Source organism: Capricornis sumatraensis, chromosome 17, assembly GCF_032405125.1.
Source record: "Capricornis sumatraensis isolate serow.1 chromosome 17, serow.2, whole genome shotgun sequence".
In the NCBI taxonomy this organism is placed as follows: domain Eukaryota; kingdom Metazoa; phylum Chordata; class Mammalia; order Artiodactyla; family Bovidae; genus Capricornis; species Capricornis sumatraensis.
The window spans coordinates 41,895,616-41,912,496 of NC_091085.1; the positions used below are offsets into that span (position 1 = coordinate 41,895,616).

At 40.9% G+C, this 16,881-nt stretch overlaps 2 protein-coding genes across 3 annotated transcripts in view; one reads left to right on the top strand and one right to left on the bottom strand.

The window, feature by feature from the left end:
• Positions 1-4,977, bottom strand: part of AFG2A (AFG2 AAA ATPase homolog A) — a 350,747-nt gene extending 345,770 nt beyond the window's left edge. The window contains exons 1-2 of one of the 2 annotated variants that reach the window (XM_068990112.1): positions 4,833-4,977; positions 4,361-4,363 (exon numbers count right to left, since the gene is read on the bottom strand). In XM_068990112.1, the coding sequence (XP_068846213.1) occupies positions 4,361-4,363; positions 4,833-4,977 (148 nt within the window). The remainder of the gene's footprint in view (positions 1-4,360; positions 4,364-4,832) is intronic. The other variant, XM_068990111.1, reaches the window with a different exon arrangement.
• A 1,066-nt stretch (positions 4,978-6,043) lies between these two features.
• The window catches only part of NUDT6 (nudix hydrolase 6), a 57,466-nt gene continuing 46,628 nt past the window's right edge, over positions 6,044-16,881 (top strand). The window contains exons 1-2 of the mRNA XM_068989495.1: positions 6,044-6,051; positions 10,099-10,302. Coding sequence (XP_068845596.1) covers positions 10,230-10,302 — 73 coding nt within the window. The 5' untranslated portion in view covers positions 6,044-6,051; positions 10,099-10,229. The remainder of the gene's footprint in view (positions 6,052-10,098; positions 10,303-16,881) is intronic.

Here is a 16,881-nt window from a genome sequence, read left to right on the forward strand (position 1 = left end):
AGAATTGACTCTTTTGAACTGTGGTGTTGGAGAAGACTCTTGAGAGTCCCTTGGACTGCAAGGAGATCCAACCAGTCCATTCTGAAGGAGATCAGCCCTGGGATTTCTTTGGAAGGAATGATGCTAAAGCTGAAGCTCCAGTACTTTGGCCACCTCATGTGAAGAGTTGACTCATTGGAAAAGACTCTGATGCTGGGAGAGATTGGAGGCAGGAGGAGAAGGGGACGACAGAGGATGAGATGGCTGGATGGCATCACAGACTCGATGGACCTGAGTCTGAGTAAACTCCAGGAGATGGTGATGGACAGGGAGGGCTGGTGTGCTGCGATTCATGGGGTCGAAAAGAGTCGGACATGACTGAGTGACTGAACTGAACTGAAGTCAACAAAAGCAACACCATGAGGTTTGATTTACATCATTTTTTGCCACTGCAAAGTAACTTCCTAAAACTTTTGTTTTCCCTCTGTCATTAGATGAACAAATACAGAAAAACAAAGCATCTCCCAGGGCTAAGATTAACAGGAGTGACCATAAAATAACCGTTTTTTATAATGAGAGACTGAAAATAAATTCAACTTTTCCTATGAGCACCAGGTCTCTTACACAGTTTACACATCATTAACAGCAAAGCGTCCTGTTTGATAACCTCGTAATGTTCAGTTTCTGCCAATTCTCTCTTCCTTACGAAGGAAACCTCTATGAATTACCCTTCCCTCTTGATAATTACCTTGCAGAGGTACTCAATTCCTGACAAGATTTTAAGTTTTCTTTCTCTCTTCGCTCCATCCTACCCTGAACCCATATTTGATAAATCACACACTTAAATACCTCCATTTTTCCCCACCACCAATGGATTCAAATTCCCATCCACTGGCCTTATTTCCTAATACATTTCCATCGTTTTCTCTGCTTACATACTGTTAACTGCACAATTCCCTTCACTAGTTCTCATTCCTCCAATTCTTTCTATCTCTACATCCACACATCCACCTCCCGACTAATTTATTGAGCACCTTATGGGGCAGATTAACTAGTGAGATAATAAAGGTAATTTCAAACAACCATCTACCCTTCATTTGCTCATTCAGCAAACAGCACAGGCCCACTCTTAAGGCAAATAGTAAACTAGGCACTGGGGATATAAGGTGGACAAAAGCAGACACAATCTTTGTCATGGAACATGTAACTTAATAGAATCCAAACTATTAAACAATCACTAAATAACTGTATAATTATAAACTAAGATTAATGCAATGAAATAACAACTAAGAATGCTAAGAGAGCATATAATGTGGGGTCAGACCTAACTTAGAAGAATCAAAGAATTTTTTTTTTCAAGGAATAATGTTTACATTTGTGTGAAGGAAGAGTAAAATTAATTCAATGAAGAGAGAGAAAAAGAGACAATTCTGAATAAAGAGAACAGCATGTACAGAGATCCTTGACAGAAGAGAGCACTGCACATTTGAGGGGAAAAGTGTAGGCAGAGAGGTGGGAGAAAAAAGAGAGCCACATAAGTAAGGTCAAGACCACCTAGGGCAGTGGGCTGTATCAAGTTCCTGGTCTTCAATCTGACAGTAATTGGAGGCCAGTTAATAGAGAAAAGCAGAATCATGACAGGATTTTTATTTTAAAAGATCATTCTGTCTTGCAGAGTGGAAAAGGAATTGGAAAGGAGCAATCAGTGTAGTAGCCCAGGTGAGAGAGGATGGTGTCTGAGATTAACGTTGAAGCAGTGGGAAAGGAATGCAGAAGTGTAACATGGGAAAAATTTTAGCTAGTAAACTGGACTTGATGGTGGACTGGATAATGTGAGATTTAAGAGGGAGGTGTCAAGGGTGAATCTGAGATTTCTGAATTTTACAGTGAGAAAGACTGAATAGAGCTCATTTGTTTTGTTGGAGGAAGTACCAGTTCACAAGGTCAGTCCTGAAGTATCTTTGAAAAATTCAAAAGAAGAGGTACAGCACAGTGCTATATTCAAAGTGAAGACCATGAATTAAAAAAAAAAAAAAGGAATCCCATTTATCAGTGCATCAAATATAAAAAATACCTAGGAATAAATTTAACCAGGGAGGTGAGACTTCTTACTCTGAAAACTTTAAGATTCTGATGAAAGAAACTGAAGACACAAATAAACAGAAAGATACACTGTGCTCGTATTCGAATGGAACTAGAATAGTCAATGCAATCTTGAGAAAGAACAAAGCTGGAGGTTGAACACTCTCTGATTTCAAATTATAGTAATCAAAACAGTATGGTAGTGGTACAAAAATGGATACATAGATCAGTGGAAAAGAATATAAAGCCCAGAAATGAACCCACACATATATAGATAAGTAATCAATGACAAAGGAGGCAAGAATATATAATGTGGAAAAGACAAACTCTTCAGTCATTGGTGTTGGGAAAACTGGACAGCTACACGCAAAAGAAATGAACTAAATCACTTTCTTACAAAAATAAATTCAAGATGGATTAAAGGCTTACATGTAAGACCCAAAACTATAAAACTCCTAGGAAAAAACAAATGCAGTAAATTACTTGATGTTAGTCTTAGCAATATTTTTTGGATCTGTCTCCTGAGACAAAGGCAACAAAAGCAAAAATAAATGAAATTATATCTAACTAAAAAGCTTTTGCACAATGAAGGAAACCATCAAACAAAACAAAAAGACTGCCTATTGAATGAAAGAAGATATCTGCAAATGACAACTAGATATGGAATTAATATCCAAAATATAGAAAGAACATTTATACATATATATTGAAATATTACTCAGCAATTTAAAAGAATGAAATCTTGCCATTTGCAACAACATGAATGGATCTAGAGGATATTATGCCAAATGAAATAAGTCAGAGACCAGTATCATATGATTTCACTTACATGTGGATACTAAAAAACAAAAATATAAACAGCAACCGATTCACAGATACAGAAATGTGTTTCTGAAATGGGAGAAAGGTGGGGGTGGCTGAGCAAAAGAGGAATAAGAAGTACAAATTTCCAGTTATAAAGTACTGAATAAATAAGTTACAGAGAATTAACACACAGCATAAGGAATATTGTCAATAATACTGTAATAACTTTGGATAGTGACAGATGGTTACTAGACTTCATCACGTTGATCATTTCCCAATGTATTTAAAAGTGATTATGACTTACATCTGAAACTAATATTGTTAATCAACTATATTTCAGTTAAAAAAAAATCGTGGTCCACAAACTCTTTATCCATGAGAGGTACTTACCTCAGAAAATAAGGATACGCATTAAGTAGTTTTTATTGTAATTTAACAGAGTAATTTTACATCTGTTGAATCTAATAAAATTTTATTTTTTAATTTATTTTTCCAGTAATTTACTTTTATCATATTTTACAAAAGTGCTGATCTGTGACATGTTGGGAATTTTTAAACTTTCCCTACAGAGTGTGAGAAGCACTGGTCTAGAAGACCATTGAATCATGACTCAGAAACAAATTACAAATATAAATCTAAAAATAATAAGAGTGTAAATGGAAAACTCTGGGCACTGGATGAACTTGCCAAAGAAAAAAAAATTTTTATACAGAGAAAGAGAGTTTAGGGCTAAGAATAAAGGAACTTCTACATTAGGCGGAAGAAGGCAACCTGCAAAGGAAACTGATGAAGTGCCAACCAAAAGAGGGAGAAAAACTAGGAGAGTTTGATGACATTTAAGTCAGAAAAATAAAGTATTTCAAGAAAACAGAAACGGCTGGCAATACCAAAAGCTGCTCAGGTAAATAAGCAATGAAAACCATCCACTGGATTTACCAACCTGGGGATAATCAGAGATCAGGGAGCGGGCAGTTTCCATGGAATACTGGGATGGATGTCAAACAGGAATGGCCTAAGGAATAAACGAGAGCTGAGGAGGCAGAGATGGCTCCATTTAAGAAGTCTGGGAATGGAGGGTGTGGAGCTTTATCAGCAGGTTTAAATGCCAATGGGAAAAATCCAGTCGAAAAAGGGACTGATATGCAGGACAGAGCAAGTTGTCCTCTGATCCCAAGAGAGACTGAAAACACTATGTCAACTGAAAGACTGTCTTTAGGGTCTGCCACAGACATAAATTTTTTGCCACGAGGTCAAGCCTGCTTAAAGCTATAACAACTAAATCCGTTCTTCCAAGTCAAGGTTGTTGGGATGTAGCTCAATGGCTTTAGAGTCAAATACATATGGACTCAAAAAAGTCTCTGCCATTTAGTTAGTACCTGCCTAACCTGGGGGCGAATCGCGTTAATTTTTCTCTGTAAAATGAGCGTAATAATATAGTACTCATCTCCCAAAGCTTTGAGAAGAGTGAATGAGATATATACCTGAAATACTCAACCTACTGCTAACACCCGCGGCGCAATTAACAGCTATTTGTTAAATACCAGAACCTGTGTGGTAAGAAAAAAGCCACCTTTCGGTTTTAAAGGCACATTAACGTCTCTTACAAAAGACGAATCCACACTGTTACAGAAATGGATTTCAGAGTTTTCGTATACTATCCTCGCTAGATACGAACGATTTTGCAGTTAGAGATGCCGTTAATCTTAACGCAAAGCTGCTTCAAACACAACTTACTAGAAATTCAAGGCAATTTACAAAAAACTTGACTTAGGCACTGATAAGTCATTTCTGCCTAACTTCTCCAGTGCAGGGGCGACTTCGGGTATTTTACAGACTTCTCTGCGCTCTCACACTTCTGCCTCGCTCAATTTTTAAAAACATCTACACCTCAAGGCAGAATCGCTAGGTTTTCGGTCCTCTCAGACGGCGCCCCCTCGGCCTCGGTTCTCCCACTCAGAACTCTTTACCCTTTTCTAAGAAGTTGATCACCACCAGAGTCCCGGCCGCCACGGCAGAAGCTGTGGCCCCTGCAGAAAAGGAAGCAGCGGATGCCGAGGAAGAACCTTTCTCGGCGCTTTGGTTTAGCCGTTTTCTGTTCTTCTTGGACGACATGATCCGTACGCAGCCTGAGAGAAGCAGCGATAAAGCCGGCTCAACGTGCGCGCTTCTCTGAGAGAAAAACTTCCGGGGCAGAAGCCGGCAAGGCTCCGTCCCGAGCCGTAATCCCCTGAGTGCAGCGCAGTAAGAGCAGGAGAACCGAGCTTTTTCAGAATCCGCGGTCTTTGAAGAGTTCCTGAATGGCCAAGGAAAACAGATTAGGTGAACGGAACGTTCTTTTAGATTGTAAATTCCTTAACAACAGGACTTTTCCGTATATCCGCCGCCTTCCCTAATCCTGAACAAATCTGTTGAATTAAACTGGGGATGGGAGGTGCTGGGGTACGTTGGGGTGGGAGGGCAGTAGTGGGAAAGTTTCTCCCGCTTTCCTGAATCTGGGCAGATTCTTGAGAGGAACCGTTCGACTGGACTTCGCCGTCTCCTCTGCAAAGAGGTAACTCTGGGCGGCACTCTTCTAAAACTTACGGTATCTCCCTCTTTTCCAGGTCACGCGGGTTGAGTGATTTGGAGCGTCAGCGTGAGGAACAAGGGTCGGCGCCAAAATGCCGCCACTGCTGAGGGGGAGCTACCGGCGTGTGGTCCTTGCTCTGGCCCGCCGCGCAGTGCTCGGTGCAGGGCCCCGCTGGTCCGCGGGCGGTTCAGGTTGCGCTCGGGACTCCCGTTTCGGAGCTGAGGAGCTGCGGGGAGAGCTGGACAGATTCGGAGGCGTCTCCGTGCGCCTGGGGAGGCTGGACGCTCTGGACCGCCTGGACCCGGTCGCCTTCCAGAGGGCCTTGCAGGGCAAGTGCGGCCTGGTCCGAGGCTCTCCGGGCTGTTGAGTCTTTCTCGTGAAGTAACCGCGGTCCCCACCCCCGAGTCGCGGCCGAGGGAAGGAGAGGGCATGCCTGACCCGCACCTGTTTTCTGCCTTTCGTTCTTGTGCCCTTGGCGGGGAGGTCTCTGAGGCGATTGGGTGAAACGGTAGCCAGCTCAGACTCTGGCATCTGCAGCCGTTGTTTCGGGTCTTCTTTCTAGTGTGTAACCTCGAGCCAAGTTGTGTAAACCACCATTTTCTCATCCGTAAAACCAGGTAATAGGAACTCGTGGAATTGCTGAGGGATGAAATGGATAACGCGTATCAAGTGCCTCGCAGTTTCCGCCACATACTTAGCGCTTAGTAAATGTTAGTTAATATTATTATTATTTACTGACCTTTACCGACAATTGGCTCTGCCCGGCACTTTGCCTAGGACAAACTGTCGCTTCCTAGTACAGATGGTGGCCAGTGAATAGGCTGGAGAGGTCTGAGTGGTCGTATTTTACACAGGTTGGGTCAGGAGCTGCGGAGCCTGTGAACTAGTTTGCGTCTATTTCACAAAAAGCTGGTTGCCTTTTGTGAATAGCCGCGGATATTGATGGAGTGGTTTCAGTCCTCGGTAGGAAAACTCAGCACTTTGGAACCTTGAGTCCACTGATAGGAAAGATAACAGAATAAAGGAGCCTTCACTTGAGAGCCCTTAATTTGGTGGAGCAGCCGGTTTTTCAAGCTGCCCAAGAGTCCTTAGGATCAAATTGAAAGCAAGGCATGAAAATTCCTCTTCTCTCATTAAAAAGGAAACTTCAGATCTTTATCCTGGAGCAATATGAATCCATATGGCGAGTGAGCATCTATGGAAATGTAATTGAGCTAGTTGTTTTAATCTTACTATCTTCATTTCGAAACTGTTTACCCCTTCACCTTATTTTCTCTCCTACTCGGGAACAGTTGTTAACTGCCAATAGGGTTGACCGTAGGAGAATCAAATCTGTGTAATATGTGTGGGTCGACACAGGTGTTTATTGTACACACTTGAATTTGTTAGTGATTAAAGCTCTACCTCAATCAGGAAGGCAAAGCAGAAAGTGGGTTGGATTTGGTGTGTCACATCCAGGTTTCGGTCTTCCCTGGTGGCTCAGCTGGTAAAGAACCCACCTGCAACTTGGGAGACCTGGGTTTGATCCCTGGGTTGGGAAGATCCCCTGGAGAAGGGAATGGCTACCCACTTCAGTATTCTGGGCCTGGAGAATTCCATGGACTGTATAGCCCATGGGGTTGCAAAGAGTCAGACACGACTGAGTGGCTTTCTCTTTGACCAGGTTTCAAGTCCCATGTTCTGCCACATGCTTAACCAGGCGTTAGGATAATCATCACTGAAAATATCTGCCCCTTAGGCTGCTTATACGAATAATGCCAGCTCTAATTACTGGATAGGTACGGTCATCAAAGATAAATTACGAGACTAATTTATAAACTCTGAAGTCTTACATACTTTTTAATAAAATCCTAGTACACCCAATAAGTGCTGGATACTGTTTTAAGGACTTCAAAATAATTAACTCATTTAGTCCTTATAACCTGTGAGGTAGGTACTATTATTATCTGCATTTCAAAGATGATGGTACTAACACAGATTAACTTCTCCTGGCTCTAGAATTTGTTCTTGCTGCACTATAAGAACCATTGCTGTTTTTTTTTTGTTATTGAGTCAAACAAAACTGAATGATGTAAAAAGAAACTGAAATAAATAAAACTGATTGTATATAATGTATAAGCAGTAGTTTTTTGCACATGAGGTTTATTCTTTTACTGTTCCTGTTATAGACAACTAAATTTAGGTGAAGACGTATTGTGGTGTTAAGTGTCACGAATATCTGCATAAGTGGGGAAATAACGCTGATTCTGATCCTTGCTGTGCTACTCATTAGCTGTGTGACTTTACACAAGTTAGTCATTTAATAAATGTGAATTGAGCCCAAGCATAATATGTTAACCTGGAGGATTGCAGATGCACAAAATATTGTGTGTGTGCGTGCTCAGTCGTTTCCAGCTCTTTGCAGCCCTATGGGCTGTAGCCCACCAGGCTCCTCTGTCCACAGAATATTAGGATTAGAAAAATAAATGACAAAAGATGTCATTAGGCATTGTGTAGTAAGTTCTAGTAAATCTATTAGAGGAGTTAAGTTCACATTTGGAAAGCATTTAGGGAAAGCTTATTGTCAAAAGAGGTGTATGTGAGCTCACTTTGAAGGATATATTTGAGCTAAGGAATGAGGGGCAGGAGGAAAACTCATTAAAGTTTGTTAGCGAAAAAAGAGGGAAAAAAAGATTTTAAAAATTGATTCTTAGACTTTAAGCATTGGAGCCAGAAGTATACCAGTAAATAAAAACTACTTGAGGATGGCTATGAGTCAGTTTTGAATACGGGTATGAAGAAGTTTGAAGCAGCAGCCTTCAGAAAATGAGAGCAGCTGGAGAGCAGCAAAATCCAGCGTTCAGTGAGATCAGGACTGGGCAAGCATCCTTGTATAGTTAGCTGAAGCAGTGGGAGTGGACAGATTGTCCAAGTCAGAATGTGAAGATAAAAAATAGTAAACAAGTGGCTTCAGCTTTTTCAGAACTTTTTTTCTGAACTTTTTTTTCCTAAGCTTTCAGAGCTTCAGCTTTTTCCCTTGATTGGGAAGGAGGACTTGGGAACTTCTTGTGGTGATAGAAATCTTCTGTAATCCTGACTGGAATGTGAACTACACAAGTGAATGCATAGGTCAAAACTCAAATGGTCGCTTAGGATTTATGCATTTCACTTTATGTAACTATGTCAGTTTTTAAAAAGATACCAGAGAAAGTTCGATGTGAGAAGGATGTGACAGGACCCCATAGCCCCAAATCAAGAAGTCTGTTAAGGCCCCAAGTTGTTTGTCACTGTGTTAGTCACACTGACTTTGAAAGAGTAGAGAAACAATGGTCCTTAACGGGGAGATGCTTACCTCAGAGGCTGTAGAAGAGGAAGGAATGGAATCTAACCATTAAATAAATGATCCAGTCTTTTCCCCTCTCTCCACACATTCTATAGGATTATTGTAAAGATTGAGGTGGTGGATAGAGAAAGTGATCTGAGAAGATTTTCTAAAACTGTTAAGTATTCATTTCTTCACCTGTAAATTTCGCAGTCACCGTACTTGCCTTTCATGTTGTGAGAACTTAATAAAATACTGTATCTAAAATGTCTGGATTTTAGTAAGAGCCAGATAAATGTTAGCATCTTTTCCCCCTGACTCAATCTTAAGTAATAAAGTAAGATAATTTAAAGTCAAAGGCCAAAAATATATTTTAATGTTTGTCATGGTATAATTAATAATAAGGTAAGATTACAACAATACTTTGGCAACCTGATGCAGAGAGCATCAGGGTGGGATGCTGGGAAAGATTGAGAGCAGGAAGAGAAGGGGACAACAGAGGATGAGATGGTTGGGTGGCATCACCAACACAGTGGACATGGGTTTGGGTGGACTCCGGGAGTTGGTGATGGACAGGGAGGCCTGGCGTGCTGCGGTTCATGGGGTCGCCAAGAGTCGGACACTGAGCGACTGAACTAAACAGACAATCTACATGTCCAAAATTAGGTTAGTTAAGTAATTCGTGGTACACCTAAATGTATGAGGAAAATTATGCAGTCGTTAAAAATATATGTTCATTAAAGAATTTTAATGGTAAAATATCTATATATTGAAAAAAAAAAGTTGTAAATTATATGTGGTATGTCAGTTCCAAAATTATATTCATGGAAAACGTGTCAAAATTTTAAATTTCTCTGTGTGCTAATGGGAAGTTTTGATTTCTTCATTTTATTTTCAAAATTTTCTAGAACTACCATACATGATTTAAAAGCAAAGTTAATTTTTAACCACCTCAAAATGTATAAACCAAAAAAAACACATATATTTGAGACAGTAAATAAAAGTCCATAGTAGTCATTTATAAAGACTGAAGCTCATTGTTAAAAAGAACAGCATTGAAACAGTAATTTATTTAAATCGGTTTGTGCATTCTGCAATTATTGAGCACAAATTGTATGTCAGGTATTGTAAGATGATGTATAAAGATCATTACTATACTGACTTCAAGAAATGGTGGGGAAATTATGCTGCTGATGTATGTTAATAGGACATTTTGGGATCCCCCCTCACCCCCTCCACCACCACCCCCCAAGTGGAGCTTAAATATGACTTACTGGAGGAAGTGACACCCAGAGATGAGTTTTAATTTATTCCAGTTTTCTCTCTGGAAAATATTTATAGATGTCTGTTTTCTGCGTTTCAGCTGCAGTACAGAAATGGAGATCAGAAGGTAGAGTAGCAGTGTGGCTGCACATTCCGATCCTTCAAAGTCGATTTATTGCTCCTGCTGCTTCCCTGGGCTTCTGCTTTCATCACGCAGAATCAGATTCATCTATGCTGTCTCTGTGGCTGGGAGATGGGCCCAGCAGATTACCAGGATATGCTACACATCAAGTGGGAGTTGCAGGTCAGTTTCAAACTGAAGATAATCAGAATCAACTGTTTAGAGGGTTACCTGATTTCTTCTTAGAGCTGGAAGTGAAGTCGCTCAGTTCTGTCCGACTCTGCGACCCCATGGCCTATAGCCCTCCGGGCTCCTCCGTCCATGGGATTTTCCAGGCAAGAATACTGGAGTGGGTTGCCATTCCCTTCACCAGGTGATCTTCCCGACCCAGGGATTGAACCCGGGTCTCCCACATTGCAGGCAGGCTCTTTACCATCTGAGCCATACTTTATTCATGTGGAATGAATAATTTGATTAAATGATTATCTTCTTTCCAACTGGAACTAGTGCTTTAAAGAGATGAAGTTTGCCTTATGAATCAGCAGAGGGCAGCACACAGAACAAGCAAGTTTAGTTTTCCAAGTCTATGTTTGAACATGTTTTACACAGACATTTGAACTTCACTACTGAAATAGGAACACTTAACTGGGATCCAGGAATAGATCATTTTATTATGGTACAACATGTTAGTATGAATTGTGTGATTTAATAAAACTGTAAAGTTGAATTTAGCGTAAAGCAAACCAATTTTTCAGTGATTTGAACATAACTTTTTAAATATTTACTTATTTTTTAGATTCCATATATATGTGTTAGTAAGGAAAAATGCAGTATTATGTTGGTTAGCCATTACTTCTTAAAGAATTAAGGAAGTCATTGTTCCAAACAGTTGTTTAAAATAGTATAATTTAAATAAAGAATTTTTAAGTCATGGTTAACTTGAGTGCTTTGAGTTATGATAGGAGTTCTCAAATTGTGTGTGCACGTGCTTACTCACTCGTATCTACTCTTTGACTTCATGGACTGTAGACCGCCAGGCTCTTCTGTCCAAGGAGTTTTCCGGGCAAGACTATAGAGTGCATCAGAATCACCTGGAGGGGGTTGTTGAAGCAGATTGCTGGGCCCCAGCCTCAGGAGTTTTTAATTCATTTGGTCTGAGATGGGGCCCGAAAATTGCAATTCTAATAAATTCTCTGCTGCTGCAGCTGCTGGTATTGATGCTGGTTCTCTAGGATGACCCTTTGAGAACGAGGGTTAAGAAAACTCTCAGGTTTTCAGAAACATGAAAATGGGGAAAAAAATCCTTGTAATTTATTACAAGGCAGTAATATGTATTGTTAGTAATTAGCATCATTTGCCTTCATATAATTAATAAGTTTTAAAAGGTAGTTCTCATCTTCAAAGTCTTCTAAGGAGCTGTTCAAGGATTTCTAGTGTTTTCTCTGTCCACAGTCTCACTACCCTGTAGCAAATAGAGGCAATTCAGCTTTCCATTCATCTCTGCTTCAAAAGACCACTTGAAAATTTGATGACAGTCTCACACTTCTTTAGAAAGACATACAGATAATTATCAGTTCATTGTACAGAATTTCAAATTAGAGTTTCCAGTTAGTACTAGAGAATTATAATTGGTAACACATGCATAAAGAGTCACCTATAAAGAACTTGTTTATAACTAAGTACTATATATTATGGTTAAGATATGCCATAGGAGTTTAGGGGATGAGAGATCTGGAACTTGACCAGAGTTTTGAAGAACAACCAGGATTTGAAGTGGCCATAGGGGTCGGTAGATACTGTAAGACATTTTTCTAGAAAGATAGAGTGTTTTAGATGAAGAGAAAATAGTTGACATTTTTTGCTAAAAGCTACAAGATGTAGCTGGTTAAGGAAGTCACAACATACCACCCTCAAATATGCCAAAGTGAAGACAATTGAGAGATAGCAGGAAGGGCTCTCTGCCTGACCCTTTCTACCTAAAAGCAGGGCATAAATTTTTCTACCATAATGAAGAGAACATTATCACCAGAGATGGGGAATTGACATTGAGATAAATCTGTACAAACCTTATGAAATAACAAGTAAAAAAAGTGTTAATCACTCAGTTGTGTCTGACTCTTTGCGACCCCATGAACTGTAGCCCTCCAGGCTCCTCTGTCCATGGAATCCTCCAGGCCAGAATACTGGGGTAGGTTGCCATTTCCTTCTCTAGGGGATCTTTCCAACCCAGGGATCAGACTGGTGTCTCCTGCAGTGCAGACAGATTCTTTACCATCAGTACAAACCTTATGAAAACAACCATTGTGTTCTGCTAGTTTCCCCATATAGTTAGTTCCTCGGCATTTTTTCACCATTTACCTCCCCTAGAACAAAGCCCTCATTCTTTGGTCATTTATGCACAATTTATCCCTCTTTCCTAGAATGGTATATAAGCCCCTGGGTCTAAATACTTTGAGGAGATTTTCATTTCTGTGGAGACCTCCACCCAGGCCACATGGTAATATTAACACCAAATAAAATGTACATATTTCTTACCATTAATCTGTCATATGTCAGTTCAGTTCAGGTCTGACAGCTGAAGTGAGTAAAGGGAAAAAAATCTTTCCTCCTCTACATTGGAAAGCTATGGCTTTCCTGCTGTCTTCAAACAGCAAGCTCCTATATGCCTCAGAGCTTTTAAACCTACTGGCTTCTCTTCCTGCAGTGCTCCTCCAGAGGGCTTTGTTTATTGAGCTCTTAAGAGATGAAATATCTCCTCAGAAAAGTTCCTGACCTTCCTGCATAAAATAGTCCTCCCACCTGCCAATCCTGTCATCTTTTATCCAGCTCTGGGTTTTTTTTTTATATTAATTTATTTATTTGGCAGTGCTGGGTCTTAGTTGCAGCATGTGAAGTCTTAGTTGTGGCAGGTGGGATCTAGTTCCCCCACCAGGGATCAAGCCCAGGCCCTCTGTATTGGGAGCATGGAGTCTTAGCCACTGGACCGCCAGGGAAGTTCCCAGCTCTGTTTTTGTTTGTAGAACTTATCACAATTTGCAATTATCATGTCCTTAATTGTCCCCACAATAATGTGAAGTCCAGGAAGGCAAATATTTTATCTCTCTTGTTTACCTCTTAATCCTCAGACTAAACACAGTGTTAAGCTTCCCAGGTGGCACAGTGGTAAAGAATTTGCCTGCCAAAGCAGGGGAGACAGAAGACACAAGTTGGATTTCTGGGCCAGGTAGATACCCTGGAGAAGGGAATGGCAACCCAATCCAATATTCTTGCCTGGGGAATTCCAAGTACAGAGAAGCCTGGCAGGCTGCAATCCATGGAGGTGCAAAGAGGCGGATACAACTGAGCATACATGCAAAAATACAGTGTCTGGTATAATCTATGTGCTCGATAAATATTTCTTGAATGAATGGTTGGATAGATCTTCAAATGGTAATGTCAGCCCTCTGAAAAGGCAATTGTGTGGTGAGGGTACAGTACTGGACAGTGAGAGTACCTGCTTGTGACCCAGAAAGGACATCGGTTTCAAGGCTTTGTGAAGTTGGGCACTCAAAATTATACCACTGACACGATTATTATGAAAAATAGTATAGTACCTGACTGCTGCTGCTAAGTCGCTTCAGTCATGTCTGACTCTGTGCAACTCCGTAGACGGAAGCCCACCAGGCTCCTCTGTCCCTGGGATTCTCCAGGCAAGAACACTGGAGTGGGTTGCCATTTCCTTCGCCAATGCATGAAAGTGAAAAGTGAAAATGAAGTCGCTCAGTCATGTCCGACTCTTCGCGACCCCATGGACTGCAGCCCACCAGGCTCCTCCATCCATGGGATTTTCTAGTCAAGAGTACTGGAGTGGGGTGCCATTGCCTTCTCCAAGTACCTGACTAGTCATCATAATACAATAATTGAATCCCTAATCTCTTTGGGTTTCTGTTCAGTTCAGTCACTCAGTCATATCTGACTCTTTACAACCCCATGAACTGCAGCATGCCAGGCCTCCCTATCCATCCCCAACTCCCGGAGTTTATTCGAACTCACGTCCATTGAGTTCGTGATGCCATCCAACCATCTCATCCTCTGTAATCCCCTTTTCCTCCTGCCTTCAATCTTTCCCAGGATCAGGGTCTTTTCAAATGAGGCAGCTCTTCACATCAGATGGCCAAAGTATTGGAGTTTCAGCTTCAGCATCAGTCCTCCCAATGAATATTCAGGACTGATTTCTTCAGAATGGACTGGTTGGATCTCCTTGCAGTCCAAGGGACTCTCAAGAGTCTTCTGCAACACCACAGTTCAAAAACATCAATTCTTCGGCCCTCAGGTTTCTTTATAGTCCAACTCTCACATCTATACATGACTACTGGAAAAACCATAGCCTTGACTAGATAGACCTTCGTTGACAAAGTAATGTCTCTGCTTTTTAATATACTGTCTAGGTTGGTCATAACTTTTCTTCCAAGGAGCAAGTATCTTTTAATTTCATGGCTGCAGTCACTATCTGCAGTGATTTTGGAGCCTCCAAAAATGAAGTCTGTCATTGTTTCCACTTTTTCGCTGTTTTCACCATTTCTTTGGGTTTATTTAGCCTCTGTGTTGTGACCAGCAGGGGTCGCTCACATTGTGTTTACCAGTGCTATTTTTGGCTCATTTATAGTGAACTAAGGAAAAGTTTGATTTGTGTAATGACAAATTACTAAAAATTAAGAGTAGATTTTCTTGGTTATTTATTTGGCATTCAACTCACGTAAAGTCCAATTAAATTATTTGCTTTTGTTGTTAAGTTGCTAAGATATTTCCAACTCTTTGTGACCCCATGGACTAGAGCACTCCAGGCTTCCCTGTCCTTAACTGTCTCCCGGAGTTTGCTCAAACTCATGTACATTGAGTCAGTGATGTCATTCAGCCATCTCATCCTGTCACCTCCTCCTCCTGCCCTCAATCTTTCCCAGCATCCAGGGTCTTTTCCAGTGAGTTGGCTGTATTAGTTGGCCAGAATACTGGAGCTTCAGGATCAGTCTCTCCAATGAATTCAGGGTTGATTTCCTTTAGGATTGACTGGTTTGATCTCCTTGCTGTCCAAGGGACTGTCAGAGTCTTTTCCAGCACTGCAGTTCAAAAGCATCAATTCTTTGGTGTTGAGCCTTCTTTGTGGTCCTACGCTGACACCTGTTCATGACTACTGGAAAAACCATAGCTTTGACTATACAGACTTTTGTCAGCAAAGCGATCTCTCTGCTTTTTAATATGCTCTCTAGGTTTGTCATAGCTTTCTTCCAAGGAGCAAGCATCTTTTAATTTCATGGCTGTAGTTGCCATCAACAGTGATTTTGAAGCCCAAGAAAATAAAATCTGCCACTGTTTCTACTTTCATGCCACTGTTTGCCATGAAGTTATGGGATGGGATGCCATGACTGTAGTTTTTTGAATGTTGAGTTTTAAACCAGCTTTTTCACACTCCTCTTGCACGCTCCTCAGGAGGCTGTTTAGCTCTTCACTGTCTGCCATTAAACTGGTATCATCTGCATATCTGAGGTTGTTGATATTTCATCCTCAATCTTAGATTCCAGCTTGATTGAGCCTGGAATTGGATTGAGTGCTTCATCCAGCCTGGCATTTCACATGATGTACACTGTATATAAGTTAAATAAGCAGGGTGACAATATATAGCCTTGACATGCTCCTTTCCCCATTTTGAACCAGTCCATTGTTCCATGTCCAGTTCTAACTTGTTTCTTGACCTGCATACAGATTTCTCAGGAAGCAGGTAAGGTGGTCTGGTATTCCCTTCTCTTTAAGAATTTTCGACAGTTTGTTGTGATCCACACAGTCAAAGGCTTTGATATAGTCAGTGAAGCAGATGTTTTTCTGGAATTCCCTTTTTCTGTGATCCACTGGATTTAGGCAATTTGATCGCTGGTTCTGCTGCCTTTTCTAAATCCAGCTTGTACATACGGAGGTTTTCAGTTCACATACTGTTGAAGCTTAGCCTGAAGGATTTTGAGCATTACCTTGCTAGCATGTGAAATGAGTGAAATTATATGCTGATTTGAACATTCTTTGGCATTGCTCTTCTTTGGGATTGGAGTGAAACTGACCTTTTCCAGTCCTGTGGCCATTACTGTTTTCCAAATATGCTGGCATGTTGAGTGCAGCATTTTAACAGCATCATCTCTTAGGATTTTAAATAGCTCATCTGGAATTCCATCACTTATACTAGCTTTGTTTGTAGTAATGCTTCCTCAGGCCCACTCAACCAATTATAGTTTATATTTTCTAATAGAAGCCAACATTAATGTTAATTATCTCACTTTGTGGTTTTCTTTCTTGACTTTGAAGTGCTAAAATGGAATGTTTAAATTTCAGAGAAAATTGTTCTTCGGTTTGTTGCATGTATCTATTCCCTACTGTATTGCATCTGTAATATTTGTTACCACCTCATGTTCTCTATGGGCTTCCCAGGTGGTGCAGTGGCAAAGAATTCGCCTGCCAGACAGGAGAAACAGGAGATGTGGGTTCAATCCCTGGATCAGGAAGATCCTCTGGAGTAGGAAATGGCAACTGACTCCAGTATTCTTTCCTGGATAATTGCATGGACAGAAGAGCCTGGTGGGCTACAATCCATGCAGAGTAGTACACAACCAAGTGACTAAGCACCATCCGGTGGCACTAAGGGTAAATAATCCACCTGCCAATGCAGGAGAAGTAAGAAACAGAGGTTCTATCCCTGGGTGGGAAAGATCCCCTGGAGTAGGAAATGGCAGCCCACTTCAG